The sequence below is a fragment of the Hippoglossus hippoglossus genome, chromosome 7, assembly GCF_009819705.1.
Source record: "Hippoglossus hippoglossus isolate fHipHip1 chromosome 7, fHipHip1.pri, whole genome shotgun sequence".
NCBI lineage: Eukaryota > Metazoa > Chordata > Actinopteri > Pleuronectiformes > Pleuronectidae > Hippoglossus > Hippoglossus hippoglossus.
Genome location: NC_047157.1, coordinates 14,549,904 through 14,571,205, shown reverse-complemented (window position 1 = coordinate 14,571,205; position 21,302 = coordinate 14,549,904). Strand labels below are relative to the sequence as shown.

The following is a 21,302-nucleotide window of genomic DNA, read 5'->3' as shown; positions in this document are numbered from 1 at the left end:
TCGTGTTCACAAGAATGGGACGGACAGATAACACAAAAACAACAACCACTGGCTATCACCAGCACGGAGGCCTAAAAAAGTAGAATTTCGGATTTTACTTTAAAAGTACATGAAATAATGATTCAATTACAACCAGAGTACTGTCTGGAGAGAGGGAACACTAGATACAAGTGTTAACAGAGCAGTTCAATGTCCCTACATTCAGAATATTAAGTAAATATTAGTAGACATTCTGCATTCCAGAAAACAAAGGAAACGGTCTGATATTCATTAAGATGTAGTTTCTTTAATTAAAACTGCAGCACTGTACGTAAGTGTTCATAGTATTCCACTTGGACATGCATGGAAAAGTTAATATATTCATATAGTACAGATATGTACAATAGGACAATTTCTGAAAACATCAGTCCAACAATGGGAGTGTGAAAAACCATTTAAACACAACGTGCAACTTTCAAAATGTTGCATTTTTCATTTAAATTGCTCTTCTCATGACAATTCTAGTTAACATCAATATGCCAAAGACTGTGATGATTACAGTTATTTAACCAATTAAGTAAAAATAAGTTAGACAAGGACCATCAAAAACATGACCAAATTCATCTTAGCAAGGATAAAACAAAGGGGATAAAATCTCTTTGAAAAAGGACTAATGACGTTTCGTTTCTGTGGGGAAAACAAAAAAACAAATCTGTGTTAAAGAAATTTGTTTCTATATTCATCAGTACAATCAGAAGCATTATGACGAGTTGTATAGAGCTGAAAACAGAACACAACAGAGGAAAACAAAGAAATGACAAAAAAGGTGCCGATGACATGAATTACATGAAAACATAAAAGCTAAATATAGTTTAAATTTTCATTTCATATGAACAATCGTCTAGAAGGGACTGCCAGACAAATATAGCGCCAGCTTCAAAGTACAACAAAATGCCGGGCTCGACGTCAGGACTGCAGGACAAAATGTTCAGTCAAAGGTTTAAAGTATTAAAGTTTCTGAGCAAATTCCCATTCATGTATACAGTACAGAAGGGAGAGAGAAAAATATCATCTGAAAACACAGACCAAGAGAATTGCAAATACTTAAATGAACAGAAATACAAAGCAACAATAAACTTGCATTATTTTAGTGCATAAAGACATGCCCTCATGTTAATGGACAGATATCTTGTCTTTGAAAAATCACATCTTGCAAATACACAATCACATCAGACAGAAGAGGGACAAGAATATACAGGAAAAATAAACAAGAAAAGAAAACCGCTTGTATAGGTGTTCATGTAAAAATATATTGATATCTGGGTAAAATATCTTTGTGGGATTTCTAAAAAAATGTCATTTGGAGACAAGTCACAAGACGTTTTCCTCCCTCAAAGCTTTTACCAGTGAAGAAGTCTTTGCTGTGTCCCTCCACCAGATGACACAAAAGTATTACATCATTAAATGTCACTGAGAAGAGTCTAATGGTTCAAATTTATTTTTAATTTTTAGAGGTTGACGAGGAATCTTTTATTGATAGGTTGATTCATTGTTTTTTCATTGGATGAAATGAACAATTGGGGGGAAATATGTTTTGCTATGGTTCTGGATTTTCACATGAGCAACTCTGCATGTTTTAAAGAGGGGATATCAGAGGCACCGATGTGATCTTAAGGCAAAATGACCAGTAATTGTGTGTGACATTGTGAGTAAGTGCAAATAACAAGCAGTGATAAACTGTAGATTGTGTCACTGTGACCTCTGAATCGCAAAATAACAGTCCAGCTTTTTACTGCCCGCCCCAGGACAAGTATCTGGTGGTCTTTGGAGATTCAGAGATCGGATTTTTTTATGGCTTACTTGAGGTTTGGTAAAGAGCTAAAGACAATAAGGGGTTCATTGCACCTCCAGCGAGCACCAAGGATGTGCAACCATCCTGAGAAGTGTGAAAATAACAGTTACAGTAAGTCCAGGGCCCACACAGAGAAACACAGTCACTAGAACAGTTTCAGATGAAATGGAAAAAAGGCATCCACTTACAAGCCAATAAACAGTAAAACTGCCTCTTTTAGAGGAAACATGAGAAGGAGAGGAGAGGTGAAATTCCCTTCAGGTCAGAAAAATTATTGCTCAAACTAAATTATTTCAGGGCACTAAACTGATTTGGGTAGTCCAATGTATTTTGGTTCCGTGGACTAATCTGGGAGGATGTGCCAATTTGTTTAAAAAAATATAGCTGCACATACTGTATCATGAAAAGAACACCCTAATAAAAAAGTCACATGCTAACAATCTAAATATTAATGTATTAGATCAGGAGTAGGCAAACTGCTATGTTCTGATGTACATAAATACATACACACAGAGCCAATCACACACACAGTTTATAAATTCTATCATAAAGGGGAGTAACTGAGGTAAGATTTTGGGTCCATGTTGAGATCGCCTTGAGGTGGAACCATTTACAAAAGGTTTACGTGAACATTTGAGATCCAAGTCACGGAAGTCTAGACAGCTGCTGTGTCTTTGGAGTTGAGGATGTATTGGGACGTATGCAGTGATGGCATGTGTGGGTGTATATGGCTAAAAAGTCGAGGAGCAAAAGGCACTATTCCCTAAACAGTGTGAAGTCGTGTGTGTTGTTGGGTGTCTGATTTGATCATGAGTGTTTATGCAACACGTGTGTGTTTCAAGCTGTGCACATGTGTGGTACGTGTCAATGTGGGGGAGTTCGATATGACAGTACACTCAAGGGTGATGCAGTCCGACAGTCCAGTGGAGATTCATTTTGACTGAGGGTGAGGAAGGCATTAAGGGAAACAAGGGGTGGTTGGGTGGGTGGTGGGGGTTGGAGTCCAGCCCCTGTAGTCTGTGGCAAAGTGAACAGGAAGCTCTCTCAAAAGTCTTAGTCCGTTCCCAGAAGGCTGCTGCTGAGCTCCAGGCCACAGCATGATGGCTCCACAGGAGGGTCGGAGAGAGCAGAGGAGAAAGGGGGCGGGGCAAAAGATGAGATATTTGGATTTCTAGATTGAGGAAGATGGGAGGGGAGGGAGGTGTCCTCTGCTCTTATTTCCCCTCGTGGTGAGCCAAGTCTTGGCCATGGTGGCATCGCTCATCATCTGGCAGCAGATTGAGACTGTGCTGATGCCATGATAATATGAGAGGGTCCACTCTCAGCCCTCTGCTGTTGGCCCATTCCTGCCAGCACAGACATCGCCATGGCCTCTGCCGCTGCCCTTGAGCTGAGGCCGTTGTGCACTGCAGAGTGGCTGGGCGCCAAGGAGCTGTGCTGGATTACCGGGGCAGGAGAACCTGTGGGCTCTGAGGTGTCTTTCATGCTCTCCTCTGCCACTGCACAGAAAAAAACCACAACAAATTCATATTTAAATCAACCAACAAATTTAACTTTTAAATTGAATATACATTATACTCAATACTTCATACTGAAAAGAATTGGATATCATATTTGCAGTTGAAATGTAGCTGAATTTAGCAACCATATCCCAGTCCCAGGGAAAAAACATTAAATGCTAAATGAAACAACGATTTGAATTTGTAGCCTAATAGGTCTTAATTATATATGTTATCTTACAATCAGCTTTTAGAAATATCAATAATTTATTTTGCCAATGATTTTAGGTTTTCCTCTTTCAGATGCTGGGTTTTAAACCAAACAAATGAGCTGTAAGCTGTTTAGTACAGGGTACAGTAGTAATTAGCATGCTAATTTATTATGAAATGGCAGAAATACATATTTGTTATGTCTTGGCTTTATTTGTATCCCACTAAAAAAAACATATAAACCTGGATTTTGGACTACGCCACGAAAAATCTTAAACAGTGATGATTGGTGGTGAATTATAGTCATAATATGACGCAAATGCTTTGCATAGTCACCTGTTTCACTATAAATAGATACGGACGAAACACAGTTCTACATCAAGTGTCCTGTCATTTTAAATACCACTAGATGAGCAACATGGCTTCATTGTGCAGGGCTCACTTAGGTAGGCAGTCTTCTTCTGTAGGTTGGTAACAGGACAGTCCTTGTGGGCCAGCAGCAGCTGCTTCAAATGAGCCACCTCGTTCCGCAACAGAGACACTTCATTCTGAGAGCATGGAGAATCAGGCCGATCAATGTTAAACATTATAGTTATAGTCATGCAGTGAAACCCAAAGAAAAATTACAATTAATGCTGGGTCACATAATACAAAACAGTCAGACCTTTAAAACTGTTTTCCACTAGTGTAATGTTATTGTTGTTTTCCAGGTAAGAGTTGCTGTAAAGCTCGCAGTGGAAATAAGGTGTAAAATTGACCTGAAACTCTAACACAATGAGGATGTGGAACAAGTTGTGATGGGTTCCACAGTTTCAACTCTTGTAGAATGACCAATTATTCCCTGAAATTGATTTTGCTAATTGAAACATACAGTACCTCTTAAACTTCCTTGACTAGTTGAACACCTGACAAATGGGTGCAGTAAGTGTGACTATACACACACTAACACAGGCCTCCCACAGGCCACATTTCCTTTCTGCCCACCCACTCCAGGCCCACTCACCGACAGTGAGACGTTCATGTTGCAGAGCTCCTCAGCCTTCTTCTCGAGGGAACTGACCCACAGTTTGCGTTTCTGTCTGCAGCGCGACGCCGCGGCCCGATTCCTCTCGAGGAAGCGCTGCCTTCGATCATCTGGGTCATCGTCTGCCGTCCGCCGCCGCCGCCCACCTGTAGGCTGTGCGGGTGATACCTAGGGGAGGGTGAGAAAGAAAACAACAGACGGGAGAGAAGCGGAAGCAAGACAAGAAAGAAAAGGGAAGTTTGAATCATAGTTTCATAATTTTAGTCAGAGCAGGACATAGTCATCACAATACAAGCAGTACAACCCCCATTTTCTGTAACTGAAACAGGGGATATGCCACATATTAAACAAGCCTTATTATGTTTGGGTATTTTTTAAAACTTCCCAAGTTTAAGTCACATCGGTACTAGATGTGAAAATCAAGTTAAAGGTAAGGCCTTCACTATAGATGACCTGTGTACCTGTGGTTGTGCAGGTGATGGAGCATCTGGCTGCTGGACGAGCAGCTGGCTCTGCTCTGCCCTCTGAGGCACCATGGGGCTGCCGCCCATGGAAAACATCCCCATACTCTGTCCTGACGGGCTCTGCTGGGACAGCGCAGCCTTCAGACGCTGAAGGAGAAAAAATGATAAAACCAATATCAGCAAAAGGTAAACAGGGATCAGAATAGTCTAACCCAACAACAGAAAGGACCACAACACTATAAACGGACAAATAAATTAATGAAACCACAGTTCAGGTTTAGTGAGGGGGGGGGGGGGTATTTTTTGTGTATTGTGCTCTATTTTAACTAATTTACAGTTATACACACTTGTGCTCCATCATGTCACTAAAGCCAATTTATTTTAGGAACAAATGTTTGTGCTTTGAAGACAGGCTGTACTGTGTGCATTTTTTAAATGCAGTAAATATTGTTGACTGGGTTTTCTACTAGATCTCTGATGTATTCATGATGAAATGTAATCCAGTGCCAGGTTGTACCGCCCCTTCCCTGAATCCTTTGAGGAGTTCATTTAAAAAGGTGCTCTAACTCTGCAGAGATCCTCGCCCGTGTTGACCTGACAGCGTCAAACAGTTCCAGCTTATTTTCAGCAGCACATTCATGTGACATCCTGTTCTATCCCTTTTGTATTGAGTTCAGATCTGGAGGCTTTGCATGTTCCTGGAACAATTTCAGAAGATGTTGCTTGATGTTGTTGCTTGATGTTGTTGCTATATAATATGACTATTATCCCATTTTAAAAATAAACTTTAGAGCTTTGAAAATAGTTGACATTTGCTCTGATGGCACAAATGTGCTCAACAGCACATTTAATACATCATGATAAGTATTATTACGAGTATGTACCTGAGCCCAGAAAAATTCTGCATGTCAACAAATTATCCCCTGCCTTTTTTTGGCACCAATGTTACACTTGTTACTTGAATTTTTTCTCTATATAATCATGAATTCGGTACAAATGTGTTGTCGTGGTGTAAGGGTTAAATAAACAAGCAACTGCAGTAGAAAGTCATATGATGAACAAACTAAGCCAGTGCAGAGGAAGGCTGGAGGGTGAAGATGGAGACAAAAAGAACAGATAAAGAGATAAAAATAGAGAGCTAATCTAGAGCTGACCATCTTGGCCTCTGAGTGGATGCTGTAGCCAGAGGGGGAGTTAGAGCCGCTGCTGCTGCCTCCCAGAGGAGGACCAGGGATCCCAGGAATGTTGGGTACCATGCACAAGGGTCGGGCCAGCTGGAGACCAGACATGATACATAAATACACATGTATTAACAACTTGAAGCAACTTCTTCATTATATAAATGAAATAAAACATATCATAAGGTTTGGTCAGCCTTACATTAATTACAGAGGGTATCTGTACAGGACCAGGGAGCAAAGGCACTGCCTGGCCAGAGGGAAGCATCATCATGGGGTAGTGGCTGGTTGGCGAACTAGACAGGCAAAGAGGCAGAGGGACAACATTACATTACATTACAACTTTTATGTCTACTTGAGGTGGGAAAATTAATTGTTTCTTCGATGCATTGTAAAGCGGACGTGGACGTCTCTGCATCTGTGATAAAGTAAAGGCTAAAGATGCAGCACACAAGTCTAAACTGAATGAATGTCAAATCAATGTGGAGAGCACTGACCACTGTTATAGACTGACTGTTGTAGTCAGATTTTTTAATTGAAAACCTTATTTAGTAAATTACAGCACACATACTGTAATCACAGTAAAAGTCTAAAGTACTTTATAAAAACACAAATCATCAGGTTATTGAAGATGCACACCTCTAGTCACACAGTGATAGAATAGAAGAAAAAAAAAATAGAATAGAATATTAAAATTCTTTGATGCATCAAGATGCATTTTATCATGGAATCGTAGCCCTCTGAATCTGAATCGAATCTAATCGTGAGGTGCCTAGAGATGAGACATTACAGTTAAATTAACTAGGCCAAAAAATTTGCATTGAAAATACAGTTATACAGGAACTGGGGATTTTGTCATCTTTGTAAAACTGAAAATGTATCTCCCCTTGAGTTTCTGTAACACAGCAAGTAGCACCACACTTACAACAATCATTACTCCAAGCTTTGCAGACAAAAACTGCATATACCCAGAAATGTATCAAATTTAAGTCAAAAACACAATGTTTGTTATACCATCATAGCTCTTAGAGAATCATAGAGGTTCAGAACAGCTTTGGAACCAGCAAACTGACGATGTTATATCGTCATACAGGGTTCTCAGTCTTTTCTAGAGATCTAAGACTTTTTTCAGTTTCTAAATACGCGAATAAAGTCTCATCTAAAAATGGTGTAATTATGAATAGGCTATTATAGGGCTGGGCAAATACCAGAAAATGTATGGAAACTGACATTTATAACCTCTAACGACCTAATTTTGCTCATGTAAGGTAATTTGGTTAATAGTTTCCCTAATGCATGCATTCAGGAACTGTCGGGTTTCACACACACGCGAGATGTGACGCGAAGTGACAGGAGCGATCGGGATTCATCGATTAATAACTGAATAAATGTGATCGTCAGTTTGTGTGAAGCGCGACAGGGACGAGGAGACCCACATACACACACACAGACAGGAGTGTGTCATATACACTTCTGCAGACAGGAGAGAAGTTCTTCCCGCAGATTATGTGTTTTAACTTCACTGTTGCAGAAGACACAACGCCCTGTTTATCCAGGAACATAAATATGCATTCAGCAGGTTTTTATAAAGATCACTTCTGCGTGTGAGTGTTTAGAAAAGAGCAGAGGAGCAGAGTCTCTTGTTGACCGACACTGAGTAATGCGCCCAGGGATGTGCCCCATTGGGGGAGGGTGTAATAAAATAATCGTTCATTAATCGTAATCGAGGTAAAAGTTTCAAATAATCGTGATATTGACTTTAAGTCATATCACCCATCCCTAGGCAATTACCTTGTTTCAAAAGCAGTCTACAAATTATTTGGAATTCCAGCCTTACTTGTGTAGAAGCCTGTTATGCTGATTGTGGTTTTATTTATTTGCTTATTTTGCTTTACCATGCTGGTAATTTTATTATTTTTTTCTAATAGCAATGAAGTTAAGTGAAAGATCCAGATAATAACAACTGGAGAGATGCCCAATGTTTAGCATTTTCTCAATTAGTTGACAAACATAACACCATTTTATGAGGAAAATGTGGTCCCAGTGTTACAGCACAGGCCCAGAGGCAGGTGTGGGAGAATTCAGTGCAGCAAATTAACATCTAATTTTGGTTGTGCGTACATGTGGTCATGTGTTGTAGTCTAGAGATGCTTGCACTTGAGGTCCTGTAAGTACAATTCACACCTGACATTAGTATTCATGTCTATGTGTGAGGGGGGGGGGGGGGGGGGGAGAGAGAGAGAGAGAGAGAGAGAGAGAGAGAGAGAGAGAGAGAGAGAGAGAGAGAGAGAGAGAGAGAGAGAGAGAAGAGGGGTCTTCGCGGTTTTACTATGAAATACAATTTTACTCATCTGAAATAGTAAGAACACTGAGAAGTGTAAAAACACTTTTTCCCACATCAGCTTGTGGCCCTTCAATGGGACCCAGGACACTTTGTGGTATCATGCATCCACCTCCAGTTGTGGTCTGAGTGATCAGATCTGCAATGTGTTATCAATTAATCTTGTGTTCGTTCACACCTGTACTTAGAGGAGTCCACTTGATCGGATCACCTGTGAATTATCTTTTATCTTATTAACGATCTACATTAACTGAGTGGAAATTCTGAGAGAACAAAATAATTCAGTGATTTTTCTTAGAATTTCATTACAATGAGCAACTCATTGTACTTGGGAGCTTTATGAATACAGCCCTAGTTTGCTCGCATATCTGCCACTGACTCTTTTTTATCGCACGTTTATCACACATATTCTATCCTGTTTACTTTGTTAAGAGACTTTCACAAGGCTTTTTCCAGCGTCTGAACAGGGGAAGGCCAGAAAAAGTCTGTCAACCACTGTGATAATCTCATCCGCTGCAAAAAGTTGACCATGTTATGGTCCGAATGACCTCAGCAGTGCAGCATTGTGTTTGAATGTTAGTAAAGTAAAAAAGTAGTATTTCAGTTCGATTACAGTTGGGCTCTAATTCATTGTTTTGACAATGCAGTTTTTACCATTAATTACCTAGACTGTGGCAGTGCTCCATAGTCTAATTTCCCCCTCCATTTACATAATGAAACAAAAACAATGTACACTTCTCATAATAACATAAAAGATCTCTACCTTAGTCTTTGTGCCGCTGCTTCTTTGTAGAGATGTAAGCCTCCATCTCTCTCCCACCCTCTCTCCATTCTGTGGGAAATGCCCCGGGTTCCCATTTATTATTAGCCAACAATGATCAACACACATCTGAAACCACCTCAACCAATTTAACATTATTCAACCATTGAAAACAAGTTGGGAAGAAAGCATCAATCATCTACAAACATAATACAAAACAACCAGATTTATCAGTCAGCTGTGGCTAATATTGACATTTGAAGGATAACATCACTTACGTAATTCAGAGTTTAAGTTATAGCATCATGCAACATGCATATGCTACCATGTGACATGACTTGCGGCTGTGTTCACAGCGTTTCTACAACATACTGTAAATGAGGGAAGTCTATTCAAAATACTCTCATGCATGAATTACAACATGAACATGATCCAGAACAGAACTTGGATCTTTCAGATGGCTATGTTATCAGTTTTGGGGATCTCTGATTGAAAGCCCAGTAGTTCCTTCTCAGCCAAAGAAAATCTGGAGGATGCTGCAACAACTTTCCAGGACCACACAACATTTCGCAGGACATTTTACTTTTTCGTCTCATTTTCCATGACTGGAAAACTGGTCAACGTGGTGAAATTTGTTAACCAGGTTTTTCAGGATACATGACAAATGGTGAAAAAGTGTTTATGAATTTTAAAACTACCCGATGGCCATTTTAAAATGAAAAGTATCAGAGGGGCAATGCATACCATGTGTTTGCACTGTATATACAGCAAATAGGGAATGCTAATGTTTTCATATTGTAATAATACCATTTAATATAATTTATATCATAAGATAACCGATGGTTAATCTAAAGAAAACTGTAGATTGTGTCTCTAATCTTATTGGTTGCTAAAGTTAATGCAATACTACACTATGACGTCATTATGACATAATTCCTACCAAATTATTGGGGATCTATACAAGCTTCAAGTCATGTCTTAAGAGCTGTAGGATGCAATGATACCTTGAACTATGACGACATTTTCTGACTTCATTGTGACATCTATGACATCGCTTATATGATGGGTCATCCTTTTATGATCAATAAAGACATTTTTTAAATTATTTTGTACATGCACACATACACACACAATAAAAGGTCAACAAAGGTCAGCAGAGGTTAGGAGAAGGAAGTTGACAGAGCATTACTCACCCCAGAGTACGATTGGAGGGTGGTGCCTGTGTGATAACAGAAGTCGGTGATGGCATAGTGGGCTGGAGGGCATCAAAGCCCAGGTGTAATGGGAGGGAACCTGGACGCACAATAGTAGGGGTGGGGGCTGAACTCCTAGGGGGGGTGTCCTAGGACATAAGTGTGGGAAAACACATTTCAAAGACTGCTTTTAAATATGTCTGACATTAAATCTCTCAGAAAAGGAGAAAACATGGTTCCCTTCCTTTTTTTAACACTGTAAAATTATAACGAGCTTTACTCTTTCTACATTATTTGAAGTTTAGGCTCTATTCTTTATCCACTCATCCCCTACTTCCAGTTCTCTCCTACCTTTCCTTTAACCAGATACTCTATGCTGCTGTCAGACTGTCCAGAGTAAGAATCGGGGCTGTCTGGTGGCGAAGAGTCGACCTCTACAGGTTCCTCCTCTTTCACCTTCACTTCTGATGATGTCTGCAGGGTCATGTCCAAAGCCACAGAGTTGGCTGCAGTGAGCTGAGAAGGACAGCGACAGGGAGACAGAGATAAAGGGAGTCAGTTCACACTACTTATCAAAGATACAATTCTCACGGACTACAGTACGTTAAAAAAGGAAGTGGGTATTTAACACTCAAACCAAACAACCACAGCCTCAATTCATGCAATATATGAATATTTTAAAAGCAATGTACAAAAGTGAAACTTAATAAAATCACTCTAACAAATGGTTACAATAGTAGTAGCACAAGGCCGGAATTTCTACAAGCAATATTTTTTTATTACATAGGGTAAAAAAGAAGGAAGTAAAAAATGACTGTCCACTTGACTGTCTCTCAGAAAATTCCCTTGGCCTCTGTAGCGGTAATACATGCATAGATACATGCAGTCACACACACACACACACACACACACACACCTCCACGCAGAGAGATATAAACACAGATTTCATCAACCCCACGTCCTTACTTACAGAGCTTTTGGCCCTCTTTTCATCCTCGTCTTGATCAAAGGAGGTGGTTAGCTCGTTGAACAGACCAACCTCCTCACAGTTCTTTAGGAAGCGAGTGGGAGTAGGTGTCTGGTCTGGCAAATGGAAACGATCACAGATGACTATAAGTGACACTTTCACACATGGTTCACACTTTGCAATGAATATAGAAACCCATGTCATGGATGTGAGGCTGCTTTTCTTAAGATTGCATTAACAGTGTTGGAATATGCCAGAGCTGAGGGAAGCTAAAACAGTTTTCATCTGAATGACGGGAGTAGTTATGAAACAAAGAGGAAGAGTAAAGCTGAGTGTTTGTCTGGTAAACAAAGAATACCTGCTATAATGACAGAGTCGGTCCTGGGTGGTCCAAATTGCAGTGTCATCTCATGTTTGTGTTTGTGTACGGCCAAGTGGTCTTCATTGGTGAACCTCTGGAACAAGTGAGCGAGAAGATAAGAGGAAAGATAAGTACATTATATAAATTAGCTTAGAGCTAATTGTCTACTTTTTCTGTTGACCTAAACCCAGATATCATATTGCAATAGCCACAGACAGATAATCTTTCGCAGCCTATACAATGTACATTATGTGACGAACCACAAAGAAAACTGTATCTGTACAATTCCTCCTGTCTTAAAAAACCCTGTATGAGCCCTTTATAGCCGCAGGACACGGGCTCAAATATCCTTACATCTACTAGAATCTGAAAAGAATAAAGAAAGAGGGCTTGTATGGATGAGCCCTGAAATTATTTTAGGACCACAGAAATGTCAAGAATGAGCAATTGTTTTAAGTGTCAACAAAATTATGAAAAATTGTAAAACTACTAGCATGGGAAAATACCAAATATGAGCTGACACATCCAAACAAATGCTTTAAACGCAAGTGCAATATTTCTACAGAAGGGATCTTATTGTTGTGCAACAATGAGTAAAGCATGTGGATGCAGTAAACTGTATTTCAGTAAAGCTCTACATTAATCTACATGTCCTGTTGCTCAATATCAGGTATCCACAGTGGAAGCTACAGAACACCAGCAGCCATCCCGTCCTCTGAGACACACCACTTCTTCTTTGGAGAAGTGGCGAGGCGAATAAGTCAGAGACGTAGGAGGAATAATCTTGGCTCTGGCACCAGCCTATTCACCATTCGCTGCAGCCTATTTTAGGGCGCCGCGTAGCAGTTGCGAGTTCAGTCGTGAGAGTGAAGTGGAAACACAGTCAAGTGTCATGGGACTTATTTTTAGCCCTGCCAGGCAGCATCACCAGTACAACTACATGTCTCATTTGTCTCTTTCCCCTGAACAAGGCGGCTGGGTCTTGTGGAGAGAACTATCTATCCGGCTAATCTCCCCTGTATGAGATACTGGCAGCTCAGATTACCATTCTCCGCACACTAAATACTGGGCATCATAAAATGGGGGACTGCCGCTGCTGCTGTTGTTGTTGCTGTTGTTGTTGTTAAAAGGAAAACCCTAAGCAAAGCCAGGAGTCAATCACCCATGTTCTATTATGGGCATGATTCAGACTTTCCTGGTAGACAACTGTTGCTTCTAAAGGGCAGCAGTAAAACAGTATTTAGACATACGACGCTTGTGTGTCTAAATGTACACAAAACTAAAGGCCAGTAAAATCCATAAGTAACAGTACAGACTTTCTCGTCTACAATTTGTATAGTGATACCTAAGATGACTGATATAACTTTTGCTGTTTCATTTACAATGATTTATTTGGGGCAGCTGCAACATCAAAGAAAAATCGTATTTCAATGTAGAGCAGCACAGAGTCCATTATTCACGCAGATAATCCAATAATAAATCCGCTGTATTGTCCTCATCAAAATGTCAGTTACACAAACGTTACCAACTAACGGCCGCTCATGAACGTAATGGAGCACTTATCAGATTCAGAGTCAGATATTTTCCTGAGGCATTAGCCGAGACCAAAAGCAGAGCTAAAAGAGAAGAAGTATAAGACAATATTTCAGTGTTGTGTTTTCAATTTATTCTGCTGCCCCTTAAGTCTAAAGAAAAGTAATTAACCTTTAATATTTCAGACTTAATTGTAAATTTCTAAGTAAACAACATATTTATATTGCTAAAAGTAAGGTGGTGATATCAAAAACACACCCAAACATCTAGCACTATCACACCATACTACGATTCCCAGGCCTGTTTATACAAGGGTTTAACAGTCAAACAAAGCTGAGGAGATGGCCGCAGCTGTAGACCCGAACCATCATCGACTGTCACTTTGCCTTGAAACGCTTCCGCGTGATTCTTTTGCCTTAACTGTCAACTAAATAAATAATGATGTCTTCCCATGAAATATGCATTTACGACACCGAAACATGTCAAAGGAAAGTTAAAATGTATTTTTTTCTATCAAGAAAGGGGTCCCCAGTTGTCCATAATATTCTAAGAAGAAAGAAACCAAACAAAATCAGGATTTATTTACCCAACGCACACATGTTTAACTGTTCAAACCACAGACCACGTGTCAAACAGATCCCTTCTAATCAGAGGTGGGCTTACGAACAAATAACAAATGTTTCTAAACCACATAAACACTTTCTTCCTCCAGACCCCCTGAGAGACAATCCATCTCTTGCTGTATGGATGTCACACCCGGCTGCACACAGCATCAGATGGCTGATTGAGCACAACATTAGACATGATATTTCCTGTGTTGAATAATCGGGAGTCCAAGGACACACTCCTTTTAATATACTGTTTTTTCAGGCCAAGTCCCGACAACGCACCACGTTACTGGCATGTGAGCACACTATTGGCACTCAGCTGAGTCACTGAGCGGCTGTAACCTGTGTCTGCAGGCGCTAGAAGTCAACAGTGACAGGTTGAAACAATAACTGCGCTCTGATTACTCACTGGAGCTTCCACTGAGTCACGGCTGGAGGAGACAGCATTGTCTCACAAGACCACATGCTAGCTTGAAAGCTATTGGTGTGATGATCATTCAAGAGTGCAGCATAAATCACAGTTAGTTAGGTAATTCTGGCAGGAAGAACAAGTTTGTTGGCAGAACACATGTTCTTTCACGGTCTTCAGGTTCACTCATTGTATATTAATTAAGCTTTTTTAGACTCAAATACAAAAAGTCTGATGTCAAGTACAATTTATTTTTATTGCTTTCAGTTAATTTTCTTTTAGACGGAAAATATGTTCAACCATAAGCAGTTACAGCCGGCTGTTGGAGAGTACTTACACAAAGGCAAGAACACTACACCACATCCACATGCACACACCTGAAAGCAGGAGAGGACTTACCTGTCCACAGCCAGGAGCACTGCACACAAAAGGTCGGTCGTCCCCCATTTTTGCAAAGAGCTTGCAATGTAGCTGTGGGAAAGGAGAAGAGGAGAACATTGCTGCGGCTTTTCTTGATTTGTGAAGTGGAAAATCCTGAAAACAACAAAACAGGGATGCTGTGGCTTGTAGTCCTTAGTCTGAGCAGGAAGCCGAATGCTATTTAAAAATAACCCTGGCAAAAAGGAAAACACGCACAGAGGCAGCGAGACGAAGTTTCCCTGGTGATACTTCCTTCACACAGGGGGGCTTCTGGCTGGCCAATGAGGAGCCGCTTACAAAAGAGGACGGCAGCTACCATTTACACAAAGACATCTCCTCCTTCTCTTGTGTCTCGTTTTCCCTCACTTCCAGTCCCTCCTTCTCTCATTACCACTCCTGCTTCTCACTTCTCCTGCCCCGCTCAACCTTTTCCATGCTTGAAACCCCTCAGTCAGTCTCTCTCTCTCTCTCTGATTCAGCTGTTTCTGACTCTGCACAGTTTCTGTTTCACTCATCTTCATCCACTTTATTGAGAACTCTCATGTGAATCCACAGTACAAACATCATTCACATTGTACCTCACTTGTACTTGTGGTTCTAGTTGACTCTAACTTCTCTGTGTGGAGAAACAAGTGACTGATGCAAGTGGTTCCACAACGTTACTAACAAAACTAATGAAATCTAATGAAATGTTTGAGTCAATGTTTACACACAATGTTATAATACTTTTGGTGCTCTCATAAAGAGCTGCAAGAATTACTTTGGTAATCAATTAGTTGATTGAGATAAAAATGAGTTGCAATTTTCATTCCGATAATCAATTAATCGTTTAAATAATCTTACGCGCAAAATTAAGATTTTTTTTTCCCTTAAATGACATTTCCTGTTTTTATCTGTTTTATATCTTATTAAACTGTATAAGTTATGAACTGTCGGACAAAACGAAACATCTACAAACATCTACTTGGACTTTGAAAAACCATTGTGGACACTTCCCACTTTTCTATTGATATATTAAGTGTACAAGTGTTTATCTGATTCAAACAGATCACTCAACTAAGTTTTTAAAATGGTAACTTGAATGCAATTTAAGTTCAGGAAATGGCAACTTTAAGACAACAATTTTAAATGATTGCGTTTTTTCATTATATCAGAGATAATTGCATGTCTCTCTGGCATGTTCCTCTGCTGGCTGGATATTGGGTTGAAATACAATGAAAACTTAATTGTTGCTGTCAATGGACAGTATGATTTGAACTCTTTATCACAATAAACTGTTTACCCTCGAAATTTACAATCGTTTATTAAAATACGTCAGCGTACAATAGTTCCTTTTTCATGCTGGCTCACTTCTGATTTTTTTGTACGTATTAATAATAGAGTCGGGACATCTTTGTTGGACTTTAACTTCTGGTTAGATATTAGACATTGTAGTTATTTTTAGGATTTTATTAGTGTGTTGTTAACAAAGTATAAAGCTTGGCAATACATTGTTCATCATTTGATCGCACTGGAAACCCTTCCAAAGCTTTCCATGGGTCCCCCTCACCACCACCCCACCCTCTCTACGAGCACACGCTATTGTCAAGAGTATGCACATGTTTCTGTTTGTTTTTTCCTCCTGTCGGGCCTGAAGCTGCATTGACATAAACTAAAGCTGTGAGAGGCTTACAGCGTCTATCAGCTGTTTCCACAGAGGAGAACAACTCCTCACAACCCCCTCCTCCCACCTCAACCCTGTCCCAGACTCCACCCCACACTGCACTGCTCTGCACAGCTGAGGAACCCCTCCACGTGAAGACAAACTGGGAAGTTTAGAAAAATAATGTGGTCATTAAATTTAAATCAGGGAATTGGAGGGGTGGCGATGGCGATGGCGACGAACGAGGGACATTAATGTTTCAGCGCTCTCAGCTGGCCCAAAGTGACGTCTGGCAGCTATTACACAACACCGCCCCACTGACAGTGCAGCAACCAGCAACATACATCAAGGACCACACTATATATACAAGTGGAAACCTTTCAATAAACAAAAGCCACTGATTATTGCAATAGTCAATAAGGTGCAGCTGAAATGCAATCATGAGCAGGGATAAAGTGCGACCTTAATGATTTAATAATTGCCTCTGAACATTTACGTCTTACATATCTTTACTAATACACCTCCTGAATATTTACTGACTGTGATCATTTAACAGGAAAGCCTCCGTCCATCTCTGATGTCTTGAAATGTTTGTATAGATATTTTTTATCGTGTTTTTTCACAAAAACGGTTTATACATCATCCAACTTAAAATCTACAGATTCCATAAATAAAAAAGTTAACATGTTTAGAATTGCAATATTACAGAGGGACTGACCACACTAATCTCAGTAGTAAAAACTACATTGGTTGAGCATGTAGCCTTACATTATTAAGTGGGACAGATTATTCATTATGTTGGCGAGGCATAAATGTCTGAAAGCTTTCCCAATGTTGAAGTCAGTACATTTTCCTCCTTCCTCCCTCCGTCGACAGCTGCCCCTGAGCCAACACATGATTACTGAAGCCTTGCGCTGGAATACAACGCTCTCCCATGACACCGGGCCTGTAACAGGCCTCCAGTAACTGTTGTGTCGCTCAGCTCCATGTCTTTATGAGGAAAGGAGTGTGCATCGTATTTGTAAGCAAAAGCTCCATCCCTCTCTTTCCTGATCAAAGGGCTGATGAAGCAGAGCAGTCTGATTTCTTGCAGACCTCCCATGCTCTGGAGAAAGACAACAGATCAGTGCCAGGACCCTCACAAAGTGCTTCCAATCCACTAAGTCTATTTGGGCAGAAATGTGTCTGCAAACAAGATACTCCGTCTAGCTCATTATACCAAGGGTGTGGACTGTGTGGGGAAGTGGACACATCTGGCGTGAGGAGGGGGAACAGATTCTGAGTTTACATCTTACTAAAGACATGCTCGACATTAACTTGGCTGGCTGGTACCAACATGAAATCTGGGATCCGATCTTGTGGGAAGTCAACCATAAATTCCAGATGACAGGGGCAGAAAACACTATTTGTTTTAACAGATGCCCCCAAACAAAGCATTAACTTGATTAAAGAAGATGTGTTAAAGTCTTTTCTTCAGCATCTGGTGCTTGGTTTTGTGGTAGGACAATCTATTTTAAAGAAGATCTTTTAAAACTGCAGCTCTACACAAAAAATTACACTGGTTATTTACTACTTTGGTTGTCAAATTTGTCTCACTGAGAATAGATTCAGTGGGTAAATGAATAAGTTGACAGTGTAACATTTTACAGCACACTGCAAAATGCTCTGCTTCATTCAGACCTCAACTCTGCGAGACAATAATATAGTCACCTAGCTACATTAGTCCTGATGCACATCACTGATATTCATTACAGGCATGGACATGAAGACCAGTGATTTTCAACACCAAGGTGACATGGAAGCACTCAAAGTGCCCTAATTCCTGACCCACTCATTGAGCCACTGCCAAAGTCTCGCCGTTAACTTGGATTTCTCCGACTCAGCAGGTGTGCAGGAACGAGTCCCAGCTATAATCAGCCACAGCCATCCAGTGTTTGATGCAGCCTGCTAGGAAACTGACTAAACAAACTGTATTAATAGCTTGTGCTGCAGCCATGACTCTGGAATCTGAGGCTTGAATTGCCAGAGGGTAGGGGAGACCCCTCAAAAAGAAAAAAGAGAAAAGGGAGGGGGAAGGAGAGAGGGGAAATAGGGAAACTGTGAATTAATGAAAAGAAAGAAAGAAAGGTGAGTTCTTGGAAATGTGTGCTACAAGCTTTAGCGACCCAGAGCTTGAGTCTGGAGCTGGGTGTGTGCAGCCAATGTGTATTTATGTAAGCAAAGTGAACATGAGATTTTGTAAATGGAACAAATGAAATCCTATATCCATGTCTGCATGACCAACAAGTCCTAAAAGCTAAGTCCATGCCAAACCAGCAGACAATGCTGGACAATGCAGGACGGACCCCAGGCAGTTGTCTAAAGCGACACTACATGCACTCGCCGTAAGGTTTTTGTTTCTATAAGTTCAAAGACAATGTTGATGTGTTGCTTTTCATGTAAAGTAGAGTCAATAGCAGCCTCTGCTGCTAAATCAACAAGAATTCTGCATGTGTATGAACCACATACACGCATAAACACATGTACACACACGTATATACATATAGATTCAGCAGGTATGCAATGACCTTCATATGAAATATATGTTATCACTGAGAGTGGGTCAAGATGTTGGGTTGAACTGTGCAGGCTGCAGTTTTCTCTAGTGTAACATTTTTACATGTGATGGAATGAGGCACAACTCAGCCAAAAACATGACCTACATTCCTAATGAAGGTGTTGACATGCACGGGGATACGGATCCTTGGGCGTCAGGCAGCTCAAATTGCAATACTATGGATATCATTATTACTCGAGACTTTTGAGGCTGTCCCTGCAGAGCCAGATTATCATCGTACAATATTCTACCGCCAAAAAAACAAGACGGGCAGATGTTTTCCTGGGGTTTCGGGGCACGTGGGGAAGAGGTTGAGGTCGCATGTGTCGCAGTGAAACCCCCCCCAGAGTCCTGCTAACTTTTTCACCGGGCAGCGATCACTGCCTTGAAAAAGTTTGTCTAGTCTTTTTAAGCCTCCATTACCTCCTGGCTGCGGACGGGCACGCTTAGCCCAGCCTTTTCCCGTAACAAGACCGCCTTTTCTTTTCAGCAATTGGTTGCAAGCGCGTCATTCAACCGCGTCTGAAGCACGCAGCAGCTCTGCGCCCTGTCAATAACACGGGCTGGTTCAACCTCATTGGTTAAAAGCCTGGAATAAACTTTTTTGTATCCACGCAAAACTAATGGCTAGCTGGCGTGGCTAGCGTTAACAACAGGCCGAACGCACATTGTAAAAGAGTAATAACAGCGCTACGAGCGGACTCTGCGCAGACGGCAGACACGCGTCGGCTTGTATCCGAACGTAACTGGTGTGTTTTAGCGACGTGAGCGAGCAGCCACGGGAACAGGAGCTAGCAGAGCTAGCAGTGGTCTGTTAGCGGACTGACACTTAGCGACAGACATGGGTCCCAATGAAGCTGCAGCAGCACTTCGGACACTTTAACGCACTTTTCGCGACGACAAACAGTGAAAGTATCGCAGCGGCTGCTACTTTACTTTCGTTGAGTCTGGTCGACATAACTGTGGAGAGTTTAAATGGTAATAAAGTGTTTACAAACTCACCCTTGCGCCCCTCTCTCTCTCTCTCTCTTTCTCTCTCTCTCTCTCTCTGGATCTCCTCTCCTCTCTTGGAATTTGACACTCCCCTCGTCGACGTCGAGTTATCGCGAGAGTTCACGTTAACAACATGTGTCCGCACAGGGATGCTGCTTCCGAGCGAGTTCATGTTTTCACTCTTTTATTTGAAGGAGGTTTCAGCTGTCAGGCCTCATCACCTCCGTCAATCCGAACACTGGGCTCACTGGGGGGTTACACATTCAATCCGCTGGTAGTTCAATGTGACAGAGGAGAAATCAGACGATCTCGTGAGGGTTTGCATCGGGTTTCCTCGGCCGCCAGGGGGCGCGGTTTTATCCAACTATAAAGTAAAGCTAGGTGTAAAGAAAAAGGCGACCGCCAATATCTCCTCCATTAAGAGAAAAGACCCTTTAACAGCGGAAACCCTCGTGTCTTCATATGCATATATGATGATGAAATTCATATTTGCCTTTAGTTGTGATGATGATATTATGAACAAATCTTCCCATTGCGTACTCGCTACTAAACTTTGTGCAGCGTCAATATAACCCCTTCCCCTTTTTAATAGAACCACTGTCCCATCTGTACAAATAAACAAGTAAACACATGCATCTCTTGTGGTTTGTAATGAAGTGTGCATAAAAGATTTAGTCTGTATTAAGTTGTCACAACATTACAGAACATTGTATCAATGTAATTCAGGACAATATTACATGATAGCATCTAAATCACGTCCATAACCAGTTTCTCTCAAATCCAATATACACTAAGCTTGTGTATCCCTGCAATAAATCTTGACATTATAACCGATACAATGTTCATTTTGTAAGCGTTGGGAAGTATTAAATCAATTGTATATATTATCTGTCGTTGTCTTTTTATTATCACTTTGGAGACAGCAGTTTGCAATGGTTTTGGTTTATCTATTATTTCGTTCAACCCATCTAAACCCATAAGGGAAACCTTAATAACAGAGATACCTGTTTGTTTAATGCAAATAACTAAAACAGCTCCACAAAATACATCCTGCTTAATTATCAATATTGGATCAACACCTCTCTAAAAAGATTTTAGTAAAAACCTACCAAGAAATCATAGCATTTCGACCCCCACTAAGGAGGATTTATTACTTCAGTAAAAGTTGTTATAACAGAGTTTAGTAAAACTTTGTTACTAAGTCCTGCATTCAAAATTCTATTTCATAAAAAGTTTTTTGCATCAAATTGTGCAGAATACCCCATCTCAGAAT

The 21,302-nt window shown here is 40.7% G+C and overlaps 1 protein-coding gene across 2 annotated transcripts; it reads right to left on the bottom strand.

The window, feature by feature from the left end:
* Positions 1 to 1,594: 1,594 nt before the first annotated feature.
* Positions 1,595 to 20,183, bottom strand: atf7a (activating transcription factor 7a). Of its 2 annotated transcripts, XM_034590624.1 has the most exons (13): positions 20,039 to 20,183; positions 14,778 to 14,849; positions 11,826 to 11,922; positions 11,471 to 11,583; positions 10,852 to 11,016; positions 10,501 to 10,649; positions 9,311 to 9,379; positions 6,409 to 6,502; positions 6,183 to 6,302; positions 5,026 to 5,175; positions 4,544 to 4,732; positions 3,983 to 4,088; positions 1,595 to 3,330 (listed from the first exon to the last, which is right to left on the bottom strand). In XM_034590624.1, exons 2-13 carry the CDS (start codon positions 14,823 to 14,825, stop codon positions 3,095 to 3,097), a joined length of 1,536 nt encoding a protein of 511 aa, XP_034446515.1. In that variant the 5' UTR covers positions 14,826 to 14,849; positions 20,039 to 20,183; the 3' UTR covers positions 1,595 to 3,094. The 2 variants fall into 2 exon arrangements, with proteins under 2 accessions (XP_034446515.1, XP_034446516.1); XM_034590625.1 differs by lacking the exons at positions 9,311 to 9,379; positions 20,039 to 20,183 and having other exon boundaries at positions 14,778 to 15,096.
* Positions 20,184 to 21,302: the final 1,119 nt, after the last annotated feature.

Excerpts from the sequence above, each read along its gene's own strand:
- atf7a (XM_034590624.1), bottom strand. The coding sequence starts at position 14,825 with ATGGGGGACGACCGACCTTTTGTGTGCAGTGCTCCTGGCTGTGGACAG. Across the intron at positions 6,303-6,408 it reads AGATACCCTCTGTAATTAAT|CTGGCCCGACCCTTGTGCAT; the intron begins GTAAGGCTGACC and ends TCTGGTCTCCAG. Across the intron at positions 4,089-4,543 it reads ACATGAACGTCTCACTGTCG|AATGAAGTGTCTCTGTTGCG; the intron begins GTGAGTGGGCCT and ends CCATGCTCTCAG.